General features: G+C 35.1%; 2 protein-coding genes across 2 annotated transcripts in view; one reads left to right on the top strand and one right to left on the bottom strand.

Moving 5' to 3' along the window:
* Nucleotides 1–26,965, bottom strand: part of PIP4P2 (phosphatidylinositol-4,5-bisphosphate 4-phosphatase 2) — a 523,645-nt gene that overhangs the window by 250,100 nt on the left and 246,580 nt on the right. The window lies entirely within an intron of this gene.
* The window catches only part of SLC26A7 (solute carrier family 26 member 7), a 135,582-nt gene that overhangs the window by 30,491 nt on the left and 78,126 nt on the right, over nt 1–26,965 (top strand). Inside the window, exon 4 of the mRNA XM_049782122.1 lies at nt 17,814–17,978. Within this exon, the coding sequence (XP_049638079.1) occupies nt 17,814–17,978 (165 nt within the window). The remainder of the gene's footprint in view (nt 1–17,813; nt 17,979–26,965) is intronic.

Genomic DNA, 26,965 nt, shown 5'->3' with positions numbered 1-26,965 from the left:
GTATTAGGCCCTCCAGCAGGGGTGGTGGTGGTGTTGATTTCTGGTGTTGGTGCAAGGAATGGTGCCAATTCTAAGGTTGGGTTCAGGATTGGACAGTCAATGTCAACTGCACTAGGTGTAGATCAAGTCCCCATGACAATTGTTCATGGTGAAAGGCACCCTCTATTATAAAATTTATGGATTCTTATTCCTATTAGATAAAGATTTCTTTGTGTACATAAGATTTCGCCATTTTAGTGGGCCTACACAAAAAGGAATGTTGCCATATTATATTATTGATGCATTTGGGGAGAAAAATAACAACCTGGGGTCAGAGCGGTGGCACAAGCAGTAGGGAGTTTGCCTTGAATGCTAACCTAGGACTGAACATGGTTCAATCGCCTGCCATTCCATGTGGTTTCCAAAGACAGGAGCATTTTCTGAGTGCATAACCAGGAGTAACCCCTGAGCGTCATCAGGTATGGCCTAAAAAAGCTAACAAGCAAAAAAAAGAAACAAACAAAAAACCCAACAACAACAACAAAAAAACCTTTACAATCTCTGTGCCCTGGTTTTGATCTGAGCTCTTATCCTAAGCAAGACTTTGCTACTAGAATTTCTTAGTAAGCAGTGCTGCAAGTCAGCCCCCAAAGAGGTTGACTGATGGAGGGATGGAGATGAGGACTTTCCCCTCCTTTTGAGCCGGCGGTTCTGAGGTGAAGCGGTGGGTAAACAGCTCGCAGACAGTCAGGCTTGTGAAAATATTAGCTTTATTTGGTGGACAAGACTGAAGTCCAAAGCCTCAGCATCAGTTCTAGCCAAAAGCCCCCCACCTTCCATAGACCCTTGTTTTTATCCCCCAGAATCAGGTACCACCCAATGGTGGGATCAGATACCACCCAATGGTGAAAGCAGAATCAGGTCCCACCCTAGGGTGGGGGCAGAATGCCAGGTCACACCCTAGGTAGGGCACAATCACCGATCCGGGTAGGGTCAGTAATACAATAATCCCATAAAATGTTTACATACACAACAAAACAAGCAAAAATAAAAAGGGGGAAATGGAGAATGCTTCTTCTCTATATGGAAATAAACATGCTAAGACTTATAACTATTAAGGAAATAAAAATACAAAAAATGTAGATATCCCCATTGTCTTTTGAGATAGTCTGAGGAGGAGATAAGATCCAGGGCACATTTTTGTCCTGCACTGTGGTCTTATGGACTATGAGAAATGGTTTACAGCAGTAAGGGATCAGGTAGTGTCCTCAAGCTGGGGGTCCCTTTGGAGCTGAATCCATTAGTAAGCAACAGTCCACTTTGAGGGGAGGTGGGAGAATAAATGGCCACAGAGAATGAGTCAGCAGGAGCAATGGCTGCTTCTTCTTGCTGAGTTGAGAGATTGGAGCTGAAGTGGTGTCCTTTCACTTTGGAAGCCAGGTGGCAGCTTACTGGGGTAAGATGGTCTCGGAGGATGGAGATGGTCTCGGTTTTTGAGGAGTTAAGAACTGAGGGTAAAGAGGGTTAAATAGGAGAGATAATGGGTCAGGATTGAGAGGGTGAAAGGATAGAAGGAATTTTGTAAGGTGGTGAATGGGGGTGAGGGGAGGAGGGACAATATATAACAGGGGCTATATACAGTATAGACATTATTTACAATACAGATTAGGCAAACAAAGAGGAGTCCATTATATACACACTCCCACCCACTTATAGACAGACATTAGAGATCTAGTCATAGGTTGTAGTTGGAGGCTTGACCCTTATAAATTAATAAATAATAATAATAATTCTAATAAAGACCAATAAAAAGTCAGAGAGGAAAAGTTTTCCAATTCTTGGCACTTCACCAACCACGAGGGTAAACTTTGCTAAATGAAACTTTTGGGGTTAGTTTGTGCATGGAGCATTTTAGGATTTAAATAATTTAATTTAAAATGTAAATAATTTTCACATCTAAAGTACTAAGCAATATGGTAGTGAGCACTATAAGAGGATTTCACTGCATATAATATCATCCACCATGTCTTATGCATCGAGGTTTCTTTTCTGAAAAGAAGCCGACAGTGTGGGCATTATAATATAATAGTAATGTAGCTTTAGTTGAAAAGGAAGAAAAAATGATAATAGTAATTTGCAAAAACAAACTCAATAATCAGGTCCTGTAACAAAAGTCTATGGTGTGCAGTTGTCAGTTCCAGTGGTCTCCATGGACATAAGCGTTAGATCATGGTAGCAGATGTAATCAAAAGGAAATAGTTAATTGGAGTATTTTGTCAAGACATTGTCAACATGAGCACTGTATTCAGAGTCTACTATGATAGAGCACAGAATTGTGAAAGTAAGGTATCCAATCTATATTTCCAAGAACTTCTGTAGACAAGAATTTGAAGAGTTATTTTGTACATAATAAAATTTAGGCACTAAAACATACTGATAATGAGCACTACAGTGGAAGTCTCTGGTTTCCAATCATATTCAGCACCTGTTTTTGTGGATTAAAACATTAGAACATTATTTGAGGCCTTTGTAGTGAAAGGTTGATTGAACAGGTGTTCAATCCCAACAGCTGTTTCCATTGTTGCAGGTTTCTTTGTAGTATAAAAGAGAGCAAAGGCTTTTTGTTTCTTCTTTTCCATTTGATGTGTTCTCTTCTCCTCGCTATACCCAGGCACCTAAGGTACTCAGAGTATCTACCATTTAGATTGTTGTGTTTCTTAGCGGAGTTATTTTAAATACCACATAAAAGTGACATCATTCTATATTTATCCTCCTGCAGGTTTATTTTATTTAACATAATGCTTTCTTGTTCCATCCATGTTGCTACAAATTGCATGATTGCATTATTTCTTACTGCTATGTAGTATTCCATTATATATGCGTACCACATCTTCATGATCCACTCATCTGTTGTTGGACATGTAGGTTGATTCCAGGTCTTGACTATTGTACTGAGTACGGCAGTGAATTATGGTGTGCATACATAATTTTGGACGATGTCTTTCTATCTTATGGGGAGATAACGAAGAGAGGGATTGCTGGGTCATATGCAGCTCAGTCTTGAGTTTACTGAGAACGCTTCATACTGTTTTCCATAGGGATTGGACCAGGCAGCATTCCCACCAGCAGTGGATGAGAGTTTCTTTCTTACTACATCCCTGCTAACAAAGATAGTTCCCATTATTTATGATATGTGCTGTTGTCTTAATATAAATTAATGAGTCCTATTGTAGGTAAGGGGATGGTGACGCCTTTCTGGGCTCCACCTGGCTTCCGCAGCCCCCATGGCTTGGCAGGTCTGAAGGTTGCAGGGTGAGGGTGAGGGTGGAGAGATTCACAAGGCAATCAGTTGAAGTTCCAGGAGTCAGCCAGCTTTATTTCACTGTCCCTACCGCCATGCGGACCTCCTCACATGGACTCCATACTAAACCTTTTCCTAGCAGCTACTTCCCTATTCCTTCTGGCTCTCTCGGCCTCTGTCTCCCTCTCAGCTGCTTTTTCCAGGCTTTTAACTGGCTTCAGGTTAGAAGCTTCTGGTGATGCTGCTGCTGCTGCTGCTTTGATGATGCTCCATCGCTAATGCTGAATCTGATGCTGACTCTCTGATGATGATGTCTCTCATCCACTTCTCTCTCTAACTCTCCTTCTTATCCCCTCTCTCTCCCCCCTGCAGACTTCTCTACCCCCCCATTCCAGGTATGGGCAGTTCTGATCATTCAGGTGGAATAAAAAAGTTGGGGGAGGGTATACCCACAATGTGCCATCCTCACTGGTGTTACATGGTACCTCATTGTTGTCTAGATTTGGATTTCCCTAATGATAAGTGGTGATGAACATATTTTTATGTGTCTGTTGGCCATCTGTTAGTCTTCCTCAGAGAATCGTCTTCTCTCCAGTTTTGATTGATGTTTTTTTTTTAGGTTTTGTGGAGCTGATCTTTCTGAGGGCTTTTTATATCCTAGATATCAACCCTTTCATTATCTGATGTATTGAGTGCAAATTTTTTCCCCATTCTTTAACTGTCTTCTGATTTTAGTCCATGTTTCTTTTGCCATACAGAAACTTTTTAGTTTGATATAGTCCCATTTATTTAAGTTTGATGCTATGACTTTTACCATTATTATCCTATCATCAAAGACATTTTTGAAGTATAAGTCTTCGAGTGTTCTACCTATGTTTTCCTCAATGAACTTTATAGCATTGGGTCTGATTTTAGAGCTTTTAATCCATTTTTAAGTTGATTTATTTTTTTGAATTTTGGGCCACACCCAATGACGCTCAGAGGTTACTCCTATGCTCAGAAATTGCTCCTGACTTGGGGGACCATATGGGATGATGGGGGATCAAAGCGCTGTCTGTCCTGGGTCAACCGCATGCAAGGCAAACAACCTACCGCTGTGCCATCACTCCAGCCCCATTTTAAGTTGACTTTTATGTAAGGTTTGAGATATGGATAAATCTTTAATTTCTTACACATGGTTATTCAGTTGTTTCAGCATCATTTGTTGAAGAGACTCTCTTTGTTTTATGTCAAATTCTTGGCTCCTTTGTCAAATATTAGTTGACAGTATATTTGGGTGTGTGTTCTTGGATATTCTATTCTGACAACTTGGTTTGTGATTCTGTCTTTGTTTCAGTACCATGATCTTTTTGATCACGATGAATTTGTAGTAAATCTTCAAATTAGGTAAAGAGATGTCACTAAGTTTCTTGTTTTTCAATATGGATTTGGCTAACATAAGTCTGTTGTGGTTCCACATGAACTTTGCTTCCCAAGTGGGGGGTGGTGCTGCAAAATTGGGATGTTTTTGGTTGGTGGATGTCACTTCTGAGTAATCTTACCAGCTCCAGAGGAGTTCATAATATGGAGGATCTATTTTTCTTCTTTCTTAGGGAGGAAGGAAGGAAGGAAGGAAGGAAGGAAGGAAGGAAGGAAGGAAGGAAGGAAGGAAGGAAGGAAGGGAGGGAGGGAGGAAGGGAGGGAGGGAGGGAGGGAGGGAGGGAGGGAGGAAGGAAGGAAGGGAGGGAGGCAGGGAGGAAGGGAGGGAGGAAGGGAGAGAGGAGAGAGGGAGGGAGAAAGGAAGGGAGGGAGGGAGAGAGGGAGAGAGGGAGGGAGGAAGGACAGAAGGAAGGAAAAGAGAAAAGAGAAGGAAGGAAGGGCAGGAAGAAAGGGAGGGAGAGAAGGGAAGGGAGGAGATGAGGGATGGAGGATATAAATGGATGCTGAGTGGGGAAAAATGAATACTTTTATCTAGCTTTTCAAATTTATTTGTGTGTAGTTCTCAAAATAAATTTGTTATGATTTTAAAATGATTTACTCTTATTAATCATTCTATTAGACATTATTATGATTTTATTACTTACTATTTAATTTATTTTTTGGGTTTTTTTTTTTTTTTTTGGTTTTGGGTCACACCTGGCAGTGCTCAGGGGTTGCTCCTGGCTCTACACTCAGAAATTGCTCCTGGCAGGCTTGGGGGCCATATGGGATGCCGGGATTCGAACCACCGTCCTTCTGCATGGGAGGCAAACGCCTTACCTCCATGCTATCTCTCTGGCCCCTTAATATTTAATTTTGGAAGTCACACCCAGAAGTTCTCAGGACATAAACTTATTCAGTGCTCTGAAGTTCTCAGCTGTGCTTAGAAAAAAAATATAAAGCATGTCCTGTAGCCTTGTGAGCTATTTCCCTGGTTTATGCATTTGTGATTTCCCTCTCCTTTTGTGGGAAGGTCACACTAGCAGTTCTCAGTGTCTAAACTCAGCTCATTACTCAGAAGACACTCATGGCAGTATTTTAGTATTGAATCTGGCCTCCTGTATGCAAGTTTGCAACCTTATCCATTGATCTCTCAGACCCTTGTTTCCCATTTTATTCTTTGACTAAACCACAGAATTTTAAAATAGTAGGATATTTTTCCTGCTACCATACGCTTTAAGCCTTATTATGTCCTTCCTTTAGTTAATTTTTCTCTTCTTTTTCTAGTATCTGAGCAAACAAGTTAATTTAAAACCAAGAGGTATCTTCTCTTTCTGGAAGTCACCCCAACAATACAGCAACGCAGGTGGACTGAATTGGGCTAAAAGGCAGTGCTGGTTGACCTACTGATCTAGCAGCACTCACTAGCAGTGCTCAGGAGTCACTAGAGTAAGAGTTTGCTGTGTTTTGGGGGACGATGCAGTGTTAGGAATTGAATTTGGAACTCTTATGCAAAAAACATGCATGCCATAGTCCTGAGTTGTAGCATCAGCTCTGATCAATTTAATGTTTTAATTTTTTAGTGACATATTTAGTGCTATGAATTTTCTTATGCCCTTTGCTAAATTTTATTTGTAATATGAGGTTTGGATCTCAAAAAGTGACAATTCTCATGGAGTGAAGGGGTTTTGCTAGGACTGAAGTGAATCGCATGTAAGTACAGCATGATTTGATTGCATTGCAACTAGAGAAATATACAATTAAACTCAGTAAAAGAAGGAAGATTAGTGATCCTAAAGTCAAGATTTGGGAGTCTGCTCAGCTGGTGAGCAATAGCTTGGTCCAAAGAGTTATCTGGAAAATTTGATCATGAAGATAACATCACCGCTTGTCTGAGTGAGTCATTGGTAGCCTTTCCTAATATGTTTTCATGTGAAACATGTGTGTGGGGTCCAGAAGGCATCTTAGATTGGCCCACTTTGGAATTACTAGGCATCCCATATTTCAGAGTCATATTACAAGGGCTGATCACTTTATGCATGACCTCTAAATAGAGCCATATTTTTATCTAGTGTTGTTTATATCTTGTTTTTATCTAATTGCTTTTCAGAATCTTTGTAAATAATATGATTTGTTTTATCTCAACTCCACCTCTCAGGGTTGTTACAGTGTCAATAACTATTCATATCTTGATTTACCAGGATCATTATAATAATAAACACAGAAGCATTTTATAGATTATTATCTTATTTTCCTATCATTATTTTTTTAGAAATTTTGTTCTTTTAATAGACGTTTCTTATTTATGTAGAAAGATTTTTTAAAATAATTTTTTTTGTTTGTTTTTGGGCCACACCCGGTGACGCTCAGGGGTTACTCCTGGCTATGCGCTCAGAAGTCACTCCTGGCTTGGGGGACCATATGGGACGCCGGGGGATCGAACCGCGGTCGGTCCGTCCTAGGCTAGCGCAGGCAAGGCAGGCACCTTACCTCCAGCGCCACCGCCCGGCCCAATAATTTTTATTGTGACCAATGTGAGTGTCTTTCACAGTTATATTTAAAGTACATAGTTACAGTGTATTAGGGCCATTTCCACCACCAAGAGTTTTATGTTTCTAAGTGAATGATTCCTTTTGGTTTTCAATTTTGTAAATACCAACTGGTATTATTGAATTTTGGTCTTAACTACTTTGTTTAGTCTTACTGCTTATTTATAACTAAGATATATAAACTTGGTGGATATTTTATGAATATTTGAAGAAAATGATACAATCCTCTTCATGCATAGACAGGAATGTATTAATTGTGTTCTAGCCTTCAATATTCTAGTTCATTTTTTGTTTACTTGACTTTTGTAATAGGGGTAATTATGCAACTGTAGGTTGCTTTCTCCAGAATAAGCAGATTTTATAATTTGGTCATCATTTAAGTAAGCTCTGTATATATCATAAACAAATATCTTCAAATTTTTTATTCATTGTTATTTTTTTCAAAACAAATTATTTTTTCTTACCATTCTTTTATATTGCTAGTAGAGTGAGCTTATACAAACTTGTAATGGACTACGATAGTTTTCTCCCTCATAGATTTAATTAAGCTCTATAATATTCTTTGGTCCTACTATCTATTCCTTTCTTTTTTCTTGGTTTTGGGGTCTTTTGGGACACACTCTGTGACATTCAGGAGTTACTCCTGGCTATTTGCTCAGAAATTGCTCCTGACTAGGGGGACCATATGGGATGCCCAGGATCGAGCTGGGTCTGTCCTAGATCCGCTGTGTGCAAGGCAAATGCCCTATCTGTGCTATTGCTTAGCGCGCCCCCCCCCCACCACTGTCTATTGCTAATGTTCATTATAAATCTCATTTTAAAGCCCCTTCTTAGAAATCGCTGGTGAGCTCAGCAATGAGTTGGTAACTTCAGCTCAAAGTGGAACTATTTAAAATGCAATATAGATGAGCATTTTAGGGGGGCAACAAATACTCAGTAAAAGTTAAGATACTTTAAAATTATTGAAAACTATTGTTGTCATTAATAGCTTTATTTATTCTCTCAGGAGACACTTTGACCTTTGTTTTATGAGAAGTGGGGGCATCTAGTATTGCCCCTATTCATGTACCTTTGGAGTTTTCCCAAGTTTTTACAATATAACATTCAGCATTTCTTTTTGCCTTTAAACTTTTGATACTTTGAGTATTAAATGAGAGAATAATTAATATAAAAAAGATTCAGGATGCTTATATAACATTCATGCTTATTGCTTTCAGAAAAATGATAATCTTTATTTCTCTGTACTAGAAGAAGAAGAAGACCCTCTAAAGTTGCTTTCAATGTTGTTTCATTATTTCAGAATCATTGCAGTCAGGAGGAAATTTTTTTTAATTTTGTTTTTTGGGTCACACCTGGCAGTGCTCAGGGGTTACTCCTGACTTTACACTCAGAAATCACTCCTGGCAGGCTTAGAGGACCATATGGGTTTCTGGGATTTGAACCACTGTCCTTCTGCATGCAAGGCAAACACCCTACCTCCATGCTATATCTCTCTGGCCCTAGGAAATCATTTTTATGTTAGAATAAATCTTCCCACTTTTTATACCCACAGGTCTGCAGGTTCAGAAAGGTTAAAATCTAATGTCGTCGATACTGATACTGAGAGAGCAAGCAAGGGAACACAGTTCAGCAGCTTCTGGACCAAGCGTCATACTAGTTCTTTACCACACTTTATTTCCTTAGTAGCACCAACTTGTGTTAGGTGTTGTAGAGAGATTGTAGAGAGATGAGCATTGGCTGCTCATCTGCATGCCTCCCTTTCTCAAAGGGCCTTCAATGACCTTTCTCATGCCACTTGTACTTTTTTCCCCTTGTATTTGTTTTCCTTGTACTTCCAGGATCTACCCAACTGTGTTTGTTCCAGAGAATTCTTTCCTGGTATCTCTGGACATGTTTGTGTGAGATTTTTTCCCTCCACATCCTGCAACGAGATATTGCTCATGACATACAAGGAAGGATTTTATCTCCTAGGAAATAAATTATATATATTTAGTTCCCATTCTTTATTGAGAATCTTTTAAATCTCATACTCTTTATCTTTCTATTTAGAGAAGATGGCACTGTGTTAATACGTCTTAAATAACTTGAATAGATAAAAAATAAACGATAGTAGTTGTCATTATGTCTAACAACCAACATTAACTTTTTCTACTGTGCTGCTTTTTCATTCCAGCCCCCAACAAAATCTAGAGAATATATCTAACTCTATTTAAATTTAGCATAGTTCTATATAAAAAGAAGGTATAGAAAATGCGTGGTCATGTCGATATTTTATCAGATTTATCCAGCTCAAATGTAAGACCTTGAATTTCTTACTGCTTCTCACAACCTCCCTTATCCTCAGAAAAATAAGAATATAATTATCCCAGTGATTCTTTATTTCCCAATGTATTTTAATCAAGTCCTGCTCCAGTCATTTTATTTTATAATGTTGTTCTCTTTAGCTGGGGAAAGAGAGGATAGAGAAGAAAAACTGTGGTCCATTCCTGGAAATTTTGATTATTTTTGTCTCTTGACCTAGAAACTATTATATTTTTCCTAGAAAAACCTGAGAAGTATGCAGATTATGATGTACCAATTAACTGTGTAAATGAAAACAAAAATAGCTCTTAGATTCAGTGATTTTTGGATATCTTCCATACTAAAAAAATAGAAAAATAAAATTGTGTTTGTTTTCTAAGCATATAATTTCATTTCATCCATGGGTAATCCAAAAGTTGGCTCATTTCTAATCTTCATTTCTATTCGTATCCACCTTAATTCCCTTTACAAAAATATTTTTGGATTTACAAAGTTATTCATAGTAAGCCCCTATACTATAGGCATATTATGTCCCAGCACAAACCTACCACCAGAGTTAACTTCCCTCCATCAATGCCCACAGGTTCCCTCGTCACCTGTTCTCCCATCCCTTAGCCTAATTCCCTTATTGGCACATTTTCAGTTTGGTTGTGTGGAAACATCTCTGCTGTCAGTATTATTGGCTCTGTGGTTTTGATTTATAGTAATATCACTCTTCTGTACTTCATATACACTCGATACCCTTCATTCCTACCTTTATTACTTCTCATTCACATCTTACTAGTCCCCTCATTTTCTTGCCTTTTCTCTCTCTCTTATACTAGAATTTTTAATGTTCTCTTCCACATTCTATCATCTGATTAATCCTACCAAAACACAGAGTAGGTTTTACAGCCAGTGTGGAACATACTTCTTGGCAAAATTAGTTGTGTAATAAATGTATGGAAGAGTGATGTCACCCCTGTAAAAATTGCCTTTCCATTGCTTTTAAAATGATTCTCTGACTTTAAAACCTCTTGTCTTATTTTCTTGCACACCCTGTTAGCTAACTAGATACCTTTAAAATGGGAGACCATACCTTCTTAACATATTCCAATGTGATCCTGCTTTATATTTACACTAAATCTCCTTTCTAGAATATCTTCTAAAAATTTCTTTGTGGCTTGAATTGGTGGATTGGTTAAGTGTCAAGGTATTCTTTTATTCCTAGCTAGTGGCATTACTTGTCCTCCTGAAATCCAGTGGCTCATTTTCTGTATATTCTCTTTATGTATTTTATCTCTTGTATATTCTCTTTATTTGAGAATATACTTGGCTTGCCTGTGCTTCTGTCTAAAGAAGTCATCACTCTAATATCCAGCCATTTGAAGTGCTTTTATCATTTTCCCTATGGACCAATTGAATATAAATTCAGGGACTCCCTCATGCCTAGCACACATGCCTAGGAGAAATGAAGATTTACCTGAAGATCTTAAAGAAAGATGAAGGCTATTTTCTCTTCTTTAAATAAAGATTTTATTTCAAAATACGGTAATCCTAGACTTACCTTAAAGTCGCAAAGTTAGTAAATAGAGTTGCTTTATAGCTCATCTGTCCATAGTTTCCTCTGTTATTAATGTTAACTTAGTATGTTTTCTAGTGACAAATAAGAACCATTTGAATCATAGTTATTGATTATGATATATATGATATATATTATGATTTTAAGCAATTTTTATTTAATTGTATTATATGTTTTGAGAACTATGGTTCAGGTATCCTATAGAATGGTCTGTAATAAGGGTTTGCTGGATATTTTCCTAATGATTAGATTGAAGTCATGGATTTTTAGTCAAAAGACTAGAGGAGAAAAGAAATATTTTCATCATGTAATTTCCAGTGATTATTCGATCAGTGTGACTAGTGCTACCCTTGATGACTTGACATGGCTAGCATTTGTCAGGTATTTTTTTCAATGTAAAATACCTTTATTTTACACATTTCCATCTGTTTTCTTTGGTAATAAATCATTATATACAGAGCCTAGGTAAAAAGTCTAGAGTTATGTTATATGAAGAGCTAAGGAGTGGGGGCCTTCTAGAGTTAGAATTCTTCTAAACAAGTGCTATTCCAATTCCTCATTTAAAAATTTTAGTCAGAAATCTATATCACTATATAGTCACTTAAGTCTTTATTATATTTTGCCATTTTATTCTGTGATAACAAACTGAGTTTTTAATTATATAGTAGTATATATATATTTTACTAATAATTTTATTTTGACCAAAGTGGATTACAAATCATTCACAGTAGTATTTTAGGTACATAGCAACATTGAACCAGGGGCATTTCCACCACCAATGTTGTCCTCTCTCCACCCCTATTCCCAGCATGCATCCCATATCGCCCTCCTTTGCCCCCACCCCCAGGCTGCTAGTATAAGTGGTCCCTTCTGTGTCTAGCTTGTTGTAGATTGGGTATTGATTCTTTTGTAGTTGGCTTTGGAGTTGGTGTTTAAGTCTTCTACTCAATGTTCATATGACTGTTTGGTCTTGGTGCCCTCCATTATTTCCACCTCAATTTGTGTGGCAGAACAAGATGGTTCAAGATATGCGGTTCTGTTTGAAGGTAAGAAAAAAAAAAGAAAAAAAAAGAAAAAAAAGGGGGGCAAAAAGTTAAACAAGCAAAACACAGAATGAGTCCTTCTAGAGACTATAAAAATCAGTTTAAGACAAGAAAGGGAAAAAAGAAGGAAAACATAAAAATAATACAAAAAATCAAAACCCCCCAAAACAAAAGAAAAACAAACAAACAAATAAAAAAAACCTAAAGAGCACCACAGCAATAAAGACAACAACCAATACTATGGTTGTTAACCATGGTCCTGAAATAAAGATGAATCAAAGCACAGGGGGAAAAGAAGGCTAAGACAAATTTGGTGATGGGTATTCACCTGATTCAATGTTAATATGTATCTAAAATACTACTGTGAAAGATATGTAAGCCAATATGGTCAAAATAAAAATTAAAAAAATTTTTTAAGTAAATCTGTAAAAAAAAATAAAAGATAAAAAACAAGCAACAACAATTACAAAAAAATTAAAAATATTAATTTGTGCTATTTTTTGCATAGGTACAGTAAAAATAGGGGAGATTAGAAAGGTTATTTCCTGGCCTAAGAGATACAGGGTTTCTCAGCTCTTGAAGTATACTGTCATGGGTGTAACTACAGGCTCCATACATTTTCTTTTACTCTGTCCTAGATCCTTTTGTGATGTGTGGGAGTTTTCCACTCCATTGTGGATGATAAAATCAGGCCTCTGTAGTTAGTGATCTTAGTATTTGCACATGCAATAGGATGGAGTCTTTCTTTATAGTTCCAGAAGTTCTGTTCTATCACGGTTGTTTTTATTCAGTCTTCTGTAGTTGGTGGTCTTGGTGTTTGCACCAATCCTAGGATGAAGCCTACGATAGTCTTACATTATGTTTACAGAAGTTCTGCTCAGTTTTAAGATTTCCATAGCTAGGTGCCCAGTACTGCATGTGATTCCTTGAGTTCCAACAGGAGTGACCTTGTGCATAGAGCCAGGAGAAAGCTTTGGGCATTTCCAGATGTGCACGTCCAGCAAACAGAAACATTGTCCCTTTCTAGAGTATCTGCACTTACATCACATTTAGGACTTACCCTTATCAATGTTTGAATGTTTTCCTTCCTACCTTCTCTCATTCCCTCCTTCCTTTCTTCCCTCCCTCCCTCCCTCCCTCCTTTCTTTTTCTTTCTTTCTTTCTTTCTTTCTTTCTTTCTTTCTTTCTGTCTGTTTCTTTTTCTTTCTTTCTTTATTTCTTTCTTTCTTTCTTTCTTTCTTTCTTTCTTTTGCTTTTTTCTTTCTTTCTTTCTTTCTTTCTTTCTTTCTTCTTTCTTTCTTTTTCTCTCTTTCTCTCTTTCTTTCTTTCTCTTTCTTTCTTTCTTTCGTCTTTTTCTTTCTTTCTTTCTCTCTTTCTTTTTTCTTTCTCTCTTTCTTTTTTCTTTCTTTCTTTCTGTCTTTCTTTTTCTTTCTTCCTTTCTTTCTTTCTTTCTTTCTTTCTTTCTTTTTCTTTCTTTCTTTCTTCTTTCTTTCTTTCTTTCTTCTTTCTTTCTTCTCTCTTTCTCTTCTTTCTCTTCTCTTTCTTTCTTTCTTTCTTTCTTTCTTCTTTCTTTCTTCTTTCTTTCTTTTCTTTCTCTTTCTTTCTTTCTTTCTTTCTCTTTCTTCTCTCTTTCTCTCTCTCTTTCTTTCTTCTTTCTTTCTTTCTTTCTTTCTTTCTTTCTTTCTTTCTTTCTTTTTTCTTTCTTTCTTTCTTTTCTTTCTCTCTCTCTCTCTCTCTTTTTTCTTTCTTTCTTTCTTTCTTTCTATCTTTGTTTCTTCTCTTTCTTTCTCTTCTTTCTTTTTCTTTCTTTCTTTCTTTTTCTTTCTTTCTCTCTTTATTTTTCTTTCTTCCTTTCTTCTTCCTTTCTTACTCCTTCCTTCCTTCCTTCCTTCCTTCCTTCCTTCCTTCCTTCCTTCCTTCCTTCCTTCCTTCCTTCCTTCCTTCCTTCCTTCCTTCCTTCCTTTCCTTCTTTCTTTTTCTATTTCTGTATAATTTTTTCTCTCTGTCTCTGTCTCTCTGTCTCTCTGTCTCTGTCTCTGTCTGTCTCTCTCTCTCTCTGTGCCACATCCATCTATGCTTAGGGCTTCCTCCTGCTCCTGCACTCAAAGATGACCATTTGTTATACCAGAGATCAAACCTGAGATAGCTGTACTATCTCTCTAGCCCCAGGATCTCATTTTACAAATTATAACTTAATATTTAGAGTTTTTTTAATTCCACACAACTTCATATATATCATTACATTTTTTCTTAAGTTTTCTGATCACATGGGAATTTTTTTCTGACAGAACCTGGACAGCTCTCAGTGGAGTTCCATGAGCAATCTAGCTTTGTTTCACACATGTGCATGCCTGATTTCAAAACTACACAAGCTTTTATTGAGTTTTAATGCCCTAATTCAAATTTCTCCAATACAAATTAGGGATTTTTAATGCTCTTTTCCAAAGCTTCTTATACTTTACCTTCCTATATACCTATGCAATTAAATTTATTCATACCTCTATTCTTCTTTAAGCTCCTACTTATTAACATCATAATTACCTCTTCCAACACCCTAATAATCTCAACTTGATCTTTTCAGATGTGAACTGTCTTTGTTTCTGTATTCTATAATAATATTTTATATGCACAGGATAGATTTAATGAAAATTCACTGAATGAACAAATATATAATTTAGCATGTTATAAAAGTCAGATTATGGACAAATTGACAAAATATGAACTGCATAGTATATTCTGTCTGCTTTAGTAGGATAATGGTTTGCTATACAAGACTTTTTATTTTTTCAGTATACAAAAATCTTCCAATCATTTGTCTAATATCTAAGATATATTCAATGTATATAGAATATATATGGCATTAATAGAAGCATCACCAGAACATCAGCATTACTTTATTTTCTCATGAATTCTTAAACTGAACGATTTTATAAATTAGCTAGTCAGATGAAAATGATCTCTTCATCAATACTATTTATTAATGGAGCTCATACTGCTATTTATAAAGTTATTAGTTAAAGAAACTTCAACATTGATGTTAAATTCAGATATTGGGATAATCTCTAGAAAGGACATCAATTTTCATCTTACATATTTAAATTCTAAGATAAACTCTGTGTTTCAGGGTTATATGGTATTCCAAACTGGAAACATCAGCCTTTCATGTGAGATCCTTTGTGAGATCCCTCCTTTTGATGCTAATTGACTAAATGTTTGAGCTTTGTTTGAATGGTGACTAAAGAAAAAGAGACTTTTTTTTTTGCAGGGTGGGCACATCAGTTTATAAATGACTGTGTGCTCAGGGATTATTCCTGGTGGTGCTCAGGAAAAAAATATGTGTTTTTATTTTATTTTTGCCACCCCTGGTGACACTCAGGGGTTACTCCTGGTTATGTGCTCAGAAATCTCTCCTGCCTTGGAGGACCAAATGGGGCGCTTGGGATTGAACTGCGGTCCATCCTACCATTGCACCACTGCTCTGATCCTGGAAATTTTGTAGTATATTGTTATCCAGAGAATAATTTCTCTCTGTGCATGCCTGTATATGTTTGTTCGCAATAGTTCTTCCATACTTTGTTTGTTTGAATAGTTTGTTATAAATTGAAATGAGGTTCTAAGGAACTAGTTGACTTTTCAAAATTAAGAATTCTCTATTTTGGGATATTTTTCTCTTTCTGGGAAGATTTTGTTAAAGCATGAACATGGAACATTCACTAATTATGACATTATGGTACGGTAAGCATGGCTAAATTCTCTTCATTTATGTTTTTTATGGAAATAAAATATCCTGAATGAAAAATTCAGGATTTAGGAATAAGATGAAAGCTGTGACGAGAAGATAGTGATTAACTGGAAGTGAGTTGGTTAGTTATATTTATTTCACAGGCAAGATCAATCATTATGATCTTTAAGTAGGTGCTAAAATTTATGAAAAATAAAACAAATCATATGGTATAATAATCTGTACTAATCCTCCCTAGAGTTTGTTTCTCAAAAGAAAGTAAAGTAAATTTTCTTGACATATACATAAGAACTTTCCAATGTTTCATGCATACATAAAATTTCCTGTAAACAATCAAATAAGTAAAAAAAAAAAAAGGTTTTACCATTGAGATTGCTTGTCTGCTACATTTAACTGAGATGATAACCCAACACTTTGATGCTCACCTTATCTTGATAATACACTAATTTTGTCTTTCTGGTCTGTAAAAGCCAATGATATTAACTGGAAGGAACTGGGCAGAAAGAGGTTTGAGAAACTTGGCTTAATGTTTTTTTCTTAACTGCATTTCTGGGATGAAAATCAACAGAGCATGAACTAAGAATTATTTGCTAATTCAGTGTGTGTCATTTTTTTCTTATAATATCGGTCAATTGGATCCATTTACAGAGTTTTTTGAAAAGTTATTAGTAGCAGAGGTGCTGCATTGACTTTTGATTTATGTAGAAATATCGTCTTATTTCTGCACAATCATTATTTTCTTGATTGCACTTTTAATAAAAAAAGGATTGCTAAGCTACAAATAAGTCAAATGTATTTGTTTTCTTCATCAAGAAACTATTTTAAGTTTTCTAAGTGAGAAATGTAAGAAATTGCTTCTGTATTTTCAAATCCAATGACTGGTTTTCTGTATTGGTACTTCAAGATGTTTCTTAAATAATATAAATATGACAGGGCCAGAGCGGTGGCGCAAAAGGTAGGGTTGTGTGTGCTGACCTAGGACAGACTACAGTTTGATCCCCCAGAATCCCATATATCCCATATGGTCCCCCAAACCAGGAGATATTTTTTTTCTTTTCTTTTCTTTTTTTGGCCACACCGGGTGACACTCAGGAGTTACTCCTGGCTATGCACTCAGAATTAGCATATATATGCAATATATACTCAGTTTATTTCCATTACTGTGAACTCTTAATAGGTGATGCCCTGTTCTTTCCTCTTATTAAAATAATCTATTTTTTTCAATAAAAATGAATACCTGTCCTAAATATAAGTATTTTGAAAGAATATAACAGAATGACAGACTATGTGTCCCTTTTTCCAGTGGAAACACTCATGAATGTAATTTAATGTTGCTTTTAAAAGTGTAAATTTCTATGATAAAATTTACTTAGTTGTGTATAAAGACTAAGTCAATTCTAAAAAATTATTTTTGCCATATGACCAATAATCATTGTACTATTGACACTGAGAATAAGTTCAATTCTTCCTGACTTCTTTTGCCCAGCTGTACTCACTGCAAAATTTCTACTCAGAGCTGATAAGTTTATCTGGATATTAAATGATCTGTAACAGAGTAGAATGCTTTCAAGGAGAGAGAGACTTAAAGATAATGATTGTTTTTGATGATTACTGGCTATCCTAAGTTATAGCCTTTCAATCTCTTTGGCTGCGAGCAAGGCAAATGTCTTAACTAGTCTGCTATTTCTTTGGCCTCAGAATCCTATATTTAATATGTAGGAGAATCTCTATATTTAATTAAAGTAACTTCAAAAGTACCTAAAATTTTTTATAAAGTTTTAGAACCTAGAAGTGTTCTTAAGAAAACTCAAGTTATTAGATACAGAAATGTAGGAAATCCATTTAATATGAGTTTTTATCTTTGTATAATGAAATTGAAAATGAGTCAGAATCTCTCTAGAAATCTTTGGAAACTGTATCTTCTTCTTCTTCCTCTTAGGTGGCCATGTTTGTGCTTCAGTTGGGCTGTGCCACATTTTTAGTCACTGAGCCTGTGATCAGTGCAATGACAACTGGAGCCGCCACACACGTTGTGACTTCACAAGTCAAGTATCTCTTGGGAATAAAAATGCCATATATATCTGGACCACTTGGATTCTTTTACGTGAGTTTTCCATATGTCTTTGTTTATATATTTTGGGTGTGTGTTTATATTTCACAAAACAGGATTTGCTTAATTGTAGTACAGATATTTTATATATTAAAGAAACTTGAATTTAAATAAAACTTTCAGAGTATTTAAAATGTGATCCAGGGTAGAAAACCAGTTGAACAAGGAGTTTTTATGTACTAATGTTGGACTCAGTTATTTCTATAGTAAACAACTGACTATGGTAGAATTTGAGGCTATGTGTAGAAAATGAAATTTGTGTATTTGTGTGCCAGATGTTGCCAGCTCCTAATGGAAGCCATCCACTGGAATTGTGGTTTGATTTAACTACATAACACAACTACATTCTTTCAATATTGTGAAGTTTGTTTTGGATCAAGTCATAGATCTATTCAAAATTGGTAGCTGGACCTCCAAGAGCAGACAGTTATTAAAGACCGTGTGAACCCCTATGGAACACAGCTGCATATGTGGCCAGTTGTGTCATATTGTCTTAATAATCTTTCATTGTTTTGGTATTATTTGAAGTTGACTTTATATCTCTGCTCCATAAGTCAGGCTCTATTTAAGGTTCATTAGGAAATTAATGAATCTAAGGACAACCACATTTCTTTTGAATTAATTTTATAGCATAGATTTTTCATCTGTCACTTGAGGAGGGTCTTACTCTAAAAAATTAATGAGAGAAAAAAAATTATGAACATGTACATCCCAAGTAGTCATGAAGAAATTCAGGAATTAGTAAAGTGATAAAAATGGCTTAGAACTTATGTTCAAATAGCACCTCCAATTATTTTTTTATGAATATAAGATTTATTTTATTTGACAAACTTGTCACTTAGAAGATAACATTTTACTTATTGAGTACATAATAATATACATTTCAAAATTGAATTATGGTAATATATTTGCTTGACAGATTGAAATGCTGCAGAAATAATATTTGTTCTTTCAGAAAGATATGATATATGTGTATCTATGAATATAAATACATATGTAACTTCCTGAATCTGTTTTTCTAGTGACTTCAAGAGCATTATTCCATTCTCTTGAATATATATTACTCATTTTATAACTTTTCATTAAAATAAAAATATAAATGTCACCTACAATTTATATACATAATCTGTAAACTTAAAATTGGAGTATAGATATATACATTTATTCACACTCCTGTGTTTACACCTACTATCAAAAAGTCAAAAAATATCTAGAACACGTGAGTGGAATTTTCATTTTATTTTTTTCATCACCAATTAAAACAAAGAAAGAGCTGGGGGAAGAGAGTTTTGGGAAAGTGAACAGGAATAGTTAACTGTGATAAGGTTTGCTATAGGATTTTGTTGGGAATTTCATTACAAGGGTCTTACAATTTACTCATCCATTTTTGCCTAGTACTGAGAAACATACCCTTACAATTATATATTTTCTTGATGAATGCAAATTACTTTCACTGAAAGATAATTTAATATATCACTTTCAAACCTACATCTTCCTCAAAGTAAAAAACTCAATATAATCTCCACCAAACTCAAAACAAATTGAAAAGAATGATGCTGGGACCTGGAGATAGTATCTAAGATATATGGTTTCTTTGCCAAAACACATGGCTCTTCTAGCATTGACAGGTGTGGCCCTGGAAGCTTCTAGAATCAACCTAATATTTTCAGATATCTCCAGCACTGCAGTCCAAAAGCTTCATATCACTGAACTAGGCATAGAATCACTGATGGGGTTTCTGAACCTGAGTGCTTGTTAACCTTACCCCCCAAAATATCATTAGGCTGAAAAGCAAAATTAGGGGTAGCTTATTATTGCTTCCCCTACAGTACATTTAATGCTGTGCTATGTACTAAATGCCAATATTTTATAATGAGAAGATGTTTATCCTAATTTTCTAACTGGCTAAATAGGAGCCCAATCTATGGAATTCCATAAATTTATATATCCAATTTCTGTTATTGAAGTGGTTTTGTGGTGTTATATTATACAGGTCACATGAATATCTGCTATGCTTGCCTGTTATTTGCATCCCTGATGATTTCACTAACATAAAATACTAGGAATGGAATTACTGGATCAAAAGAATGGGTATACAATTTCTTGGGAAATTTTATCTTGGAAAATTGTGTCAATTGCCATTTTTCCTTCATTTAATGAGTATCGCAAGATCAAGTTCTGATAGCTATGTTTTTAAAAATACCATTTTGATATGTAAAAAGTAATACTAGCTATTTGTACAAATATTTGTATTAATGATTACTTGGTAAAGTAGTTGTTAGAGTAAGTAAGCACAGAGAGCTAGAAGCGGTTTCTGAAGTTTTATTATTTAGGTAATATCTTGCTTAATGATTCATTTATTATAAGAAAGCTTAAATATAAAATGCTGACTCTAAAACAAGCCTGGGAGCAACATATTTCCAAGCTCCAGATCAAACAAAGTAGCTATAAGCTATTAGGTGATTAAGTTAAGACTTTGGAGACACCAAGTCTACAAAACAACTAAATCAATGCTTATCTTTGCCTTGTTCCCTAATTGGAAATGCTGGCATAAACACTATAGTAAGGAGAGACAGTTGGAGAAAGTTAAAAACTGGCAGTTCAGTTTTATACACAGAAATAATAATATTTTTCTTTCTTGTATGAAAGGAAACAGGGTAACCTGATAGGGTGGCATTGGTCTGTCAGCTTGTTGCTCCTATGGCAATGTGTACTATAGGCTACATGGACTGTTAGATTTTGTTGTCTTGGGAGATCAGTTGCAAACTTCCTTAACTGCTTGAAGGTCATCCACTGTGGCTTTTCAGGGTGAAGGGAATGTTTTGGAAGTTCTTACAATGAAAGAAATCTAATTTAATTAGATTAAATAATTAAATTGGGGGTTCAGGTTGACTTTAATTCACATGATCAGTTGCTAATAGAGCTTCGACTTTGATAATAATATTGCAATGCCAATTCCAAAAATTGTGAGATATAGCATTAGATAAGAAATAGAATTGAGGGAAGGGACTGGAGATATAGTAGGGGAGGTAAGGTGCTTGAATTGATTGTCATGTGACTGTCATGACCCTAACTTGAACCTGGGCTCCACATTAGATACCTTGAGAACCACCAGGAGTCACTTCTAAGTACAGAGACTGGAATTGTCCCTGAAAACTGTCAGGTATGGCCAATAAAACCCCAAAAAGGAAAAAATAATGCATCATACCTAGGTTATCAGACATTGGGAAAGTGTGCTTTGGTATTGTGTAATTTGATGATACCATAAAATCGAATTTTCCTTGGATCATTTCAGTGGCATTATAAAGGAGCAGAAATGAGTTCAACATAGAAATAGAACAGAGGGCAAAAGAGTTTCTTTGGTTATCCTGTTAAAGAAATCAGAACAGAGAAAAATAATATATATTGGGCTTTGTTTAATCTTTGACAATAATTATTTCTGAACTTTCACAATTGTTACATATATTTTTGTTTGTTAGATTTTGGATCAAACCTAACTGCTCCAGAAATTGTTTCTGGTTCTGTGCTTATGTTTCACTTCCAGTGGGTTTGGGGTAATATGTGGGGGTGCTGGTCCTAGAAAAAGAGTCAGCTACATGCAAGACAAATGCCCTTACCTACTATATTATTTCTCTGGCCCAATATACTCTTTTTGGAGCTTCTTATACAAATGAGAGAAAAAAAATGTCAGTACTCTTTTTATCAAATATTTTATACCTTTACACAATAGGTCAGTTACCATTCCTAACTCACAGAATCTTTTGGAATTATTTTATTTTAAAATAAGGATTGACCAATAATAATGTTTATTAATTTGTTCTGATAATAACCATTCTCCCTATCAACTTGGAGAGAAAACACAGTCTTTTGATAGTATCCCATCCTTATCTCATTACACATCACTTTTGAGTTGATTTCTTCTGTTATCGTCATATAGTTTGTTTTCTTAATGGGGGTGGCAGGGTTACCTAGTTCAGTTAAAAAATCAGCTTTATAAAGATATTAGAAGTCTTGACTTGAATAAAACGAGGAAAAAAAATTGTCTTTTCTACTTTGTCTAACTAAAGTCTCTAAGTCTTTATTTGCTTTGTTTCAGTATGTATCCATTCCTTTCCTAGCAGGAATTGTTCAATTTGGTTCTTTTATCTTAGATTATAGAAGAGGCATCAATATATCTTATGAAGTAGATCTGAGTTAATGTGTTTACTATCTTTTACTTTTATTGTGCAAGATTATGTAACTAACTCTAATTTAAAATGAAATAAAATCAAAAAATATTTAAGCTTTTTTATTTTTTTACCATTATTAGTCCAAGCTGTGACCATGATTTTCCCTCTATCTTTGAATGCTTTTTCCAGAATTTCTGGAATTATCTCTGCAAAGATTGCCTTTAGAACACACTCATTATCTTTTAATTTCATTTGAGAAGTAGAGAGAATTAGATTTATTTTTTAAAAAATGTAATCCTATTAAATTCCTTAACACATAATGTATATTTCCTTTTCTTTTTTTAGATATTATGTACATATTTATAAACTTTTAATTTTATTATTAAAAATGTTTAGGTAACAGATTGGGAATGTGATTTAGGATATACTGTTACCACAGAACACTTAATACACTTAATATATTACCACTATCCAAACACTTTTGATAAATCTACACCCATATTTCTGCTAAAATGATGGTTGCTTCTTAAGCAATCATAATTACTTCTTTATTTATATATTGAATAAATGTTGCTTAGAGTATTCTATTTAGAAATTATGAAATCAGAGAGATAGTAAACATTTTGCTCTCCATTTAAGGGAGACAACTGGAGAAAGAACTTCAAAATCACAAATTCCCAAAACAGACCTTAGCTTTCCTTTGGATAAATTATCAAAGCTAATGACTACTAACTTTTACTCCCAGTTGCCTCTTTTATAAATTACTTCTCATTATATTTATTGAGATTCATCCATGAAAGAAAATGCTTAGTACCTGAGTAATATTTCACTAAATAGAAGTTGTTGTCTTTATTCTAGTAGCCATAATGGAATATAGCAAATTATGTTTTTTTTTTCTTTTTGGTTTTTGGGCCACACCCATTTGATGCTCAGGGGTAACGCCTGGCTATGTGCTCAGAAATCACTCCAGGTTTGGGGGGACCATATGGGACGCTGAGGGATCGAACCAAGGTCGGTCCTACGCTAGAGCCACCTCTCTGGCCCAAATTATGGTATTTTATTAAAAAATTAAAAATATGTGTAATTTTTGGTCACACCTGGACTTATTCCTGGCTCTGAGCTCAGGAATTACTTCTGGCAGAACAGTACAAGGGATGGAACCATTATTGACTTCATGCAAGTCTATGGAGAGGGCTATCTTACTACACTATATCTCACCCCTAATATATATATATATAATATATATATATATATATATATATATATATACATATATTTGTGTGTATGTGTGTATAGCACATATAATGTAGAATAGAATATATTTATATCTATATATAGAGAGTATATATAAATTGTAATATAATATATAAACATATGTATAGTTATTGTTACTGTTTTGTTTTGCTTTTGGATGACACTCATCAATGCTTAGAGGTTACTCCTGTGTCTGTGCTCAGGAACTACTTTTGGCAGTACTCAGGGAACTGTGATATACCAAAGATCTCTGGAAGATCTGCATGCAAAGCAAGTACCCTATCTGCAGTACTATTGTTCTGACTCCCTTACAGATATTTTAAAAAGTCCTCTTTAAGTACTACGTACTATTACTTTTTCTCTATAGAATATTCCAAATAAGATAATAAAATGGTTACATTCGTTTTAATACATAATGATTAAATATAACTAAGATAAATATTTTAAAATAAATTTATCTAAAATTATTAATCAAAGTTGGGCAACAAAATTAAAGAAATAGTGTATTTTTAGTCTTTTTTTTTGTTTTAGGGATACACTTGGCAATATTCAGAGGTTACTTCTGGCAGTGCTCAGGGAAACATGAGATGAAATGCCAGGCCTAGAACCTGGCCAGCAGTATGCAAGACACTCTTCTTATCTACCGTACTATCTCTTCAGCACATTATTTTGTTTGTTTGTTTTGTTTTTTGGTCACACCCAGCGGCACTCAGGGGTTACTCCTGGCTCTGCCCTCAGAAGTCACTCCTGGCAGGCATGGGAACCATACTGGGGATGCTGGGATTCGAATTGGGGTCTGTCCTGGCTGCATGCAAGGTAAATGCTTTCCCACTGTGCTATTGCTCCAGCCTCAGGGCACACTATTTTTATTTAAAATGTTTTTATTTACTCAAGTTAAACCAAAAAGCAGCTCTAAATCTATTTCATATAAATTATAAATAGTACAAGATTTTATTTTAAAATAATCAGAAATAATATTATAAATATCACTTTGGTTTAAGATTGTATCTCACTAATCAACCAAATTATTCCTGTCACTTTTCTTTTCCTTTGGGTGTTTGGGTTGTGCATAGGACTTACCTTACTGGTTATGCTATCTTGTCATTCTTTTTTTTTTATTAATATCTTTATTTAAACACCTTGATTATAAATATGATTATAGAGGGTTTCAGTCATGTAAAGAACATCCCCCTTCGGTGCAAGATTCCCATCACCAATATCCCAAATCTGAAGGTTTAAACATTCACTGATAGAAAACATGCTTCTCATATGTGAGACACTGGGTTCCATTCTTAGCACTCTACCCCACATATGATTCAAATATTTGCCTCTTATAGTTCCCACCACAGATAAGAGGAAAAAGTGTAGTCTTCCATGGAATTAAAAACAATTTAATTGAGAAATGTTGGCATATTTCTAATTAGAAAGGATATTTTCCCTAAAGGCATAATAAAAATTGCAAGAATTCCTACTTGGTATTAGCACATGTGGATTTCTTTGAGACGGTGCCAGTGTCTCAGCCTGTAGCAGCTGATGATAAATTTGGCAAAGCTAATTTCACTGGCATGACTTTATGTGAGTATTATTATAAATAATTATGTACAGTTCTTTACAGTAAACCCAAGAGCATAATGCAAATTTGGCAATATAGTCAACTGCCTTTCTTGAACTTTTCATTTTCTCCCTTAAAACTTGAAAGGTTCCATAAGTGGAAAAGGGTTTGATTTCCACCTTTCTCCCTAAAATATTAGCAAAGTACTTTTGTAATTTGCTCACTGCTGGAATTTGCAAATCAGGAACCAGGGACTTTCATGAAATGGGGCAGAAATGTTAGAAAGAAATGAGAGCCAATGAAACATTTTCTTTTATAGAGAATGAGGTCACAATTAGATTTTACAAATGAGGTTTATATGTGGGGAACAAATCCACTTTGAAAACATGGGTCCTTTGGGATTTCTGAATCAAGAACACACTTTGGTGGTTTATAAAAGACCACATTTTCTTCTCAGTTATTGTGACATTTCTATTGTGAATTGCAAGGCTGTTCAATAGACGCTGAAAAATGGACAGAATAAATTGAAAGAGAGAGGAAAGGAATGTTTTGCTAAAGCTTGATTCAATCAGTGACGCAGGGGATAGAAAATGTGGCAGACTTAATTTGGATGCGAAACAATTATATGGGAATTTATAGCAAAAATCACTTTAAAATTCTGCATCAGAAGGCCAATAATTTTGTAATTCAACCATCTTACACTAAGATTTCTCCACCCTCCCTTACAAGACATTGACAAAAATAAATCACCACAAAATCCAGAGCTCAAGTAATTCAAATAAACAGTTTCTAAACAAGGGATGGCTGGGTGCCACGAGTCTTGGCATGTTTAGCTATACATTTGGTCCAAGCAAATTTCATGTGCCCATGTTGTATCTGGCCATTAACATACCAAACTTCCTCTAGAACACTCTTTGATTGGAGATTTAATTGACCATGAGACCAATAATGGTTGAATTCGATCCTAATGTGAGAAACAGTTATTTACCAGCAATTTACATAGGATGTTTAAAAACAAAGTGTTGCATTCTTTACTTCATGTGTGTGTGTGTGTGTGTGTGTGTGTGTGTGTGTTTAACCTCATGAAAACAAATCTGAGACTGAGCTTTTAGTTTAATATTCTTCTATTTGGGCATGCTATTTTGCGAAGTAGGGGGATTTGGGAGTTAGATCTTAACATAATCCTAAAATACTTAATGATATAATGATATGTAAGCAAAGTTTATAGGAGATATCAAATTCTTAAGCACAGAGAAAATTGTACCAACATCAATTTTGGAAGCACCAAAGATAGTTATAAGGGGTCTTTGAAAAGGAAACTAGATATTCTTAGCGGTGAAATTTAAATATAAATTGAAAGCTTGTTGGGACAGGATGAAGATATATCTGGGTAATGTGACTCATCTCAGACCTTAGAGAGCTAGACCGAATGTGAGTCTTCCAACTTAAAAATATTCAACAGAATTATCTGGGGAAGATTTAAAAGCTACAAATCAATGAGAAAAGATGATTATACTTTCTTGATCGAAGAAGCTCTACAATAGATTCAATGAATAAATAATTATTGACCACTTCATAGGCATTAAAAATGAAAATATAAAAAAATATTATTGTAATAATATTCAGAGAAAGATGAGGGCTAGAAGGACTGGCTAGGAAGCTGACCACAAAGAGTGCTGAGTGTAGAGAGAAAAATAACTACACGAACAACTATTATGACAATGGCAGTGAGTGAGAGAAATCAAATGCTTGTCTCGAATACAGACAAAAAGGGGAGAAAGGTGGGGTGCATTGATGATGGGAAAGTTGCACTGGAGAAGCGGGGTGTTCTTTTTTATAACTGAAATCCAACTACAAGCAAGTTTGTAATCATGGTGCTTCAATAAAGATATTATAAAAAAAGAAATGTGTACTCATGAAGATTGTTGTACATGGTGTGACTGTATTTGAATCATGAACAACTTTCTCTGTGTGTGGGAGCTATATTATAAACAACCTTGTAACCA

Source organism: Suncus etruscus, chromosome 10 (assembly GCF_024139225.1).
Source record: "Suncus etruscus isolate mSunEtr1 chromosome 10, mSunEtr1.pri.cur, whole genome shotgun sequence".
Classification (NCBI taxonomy): Eukaryota; Metazoa; Chordata; class Mammalia; order Eulipotyphla; family Soricidae; genus Suncus; species Suncus etruscus.
This window is presented reverse-complemented; position numbering and strand designations above follow the sequence as displayed.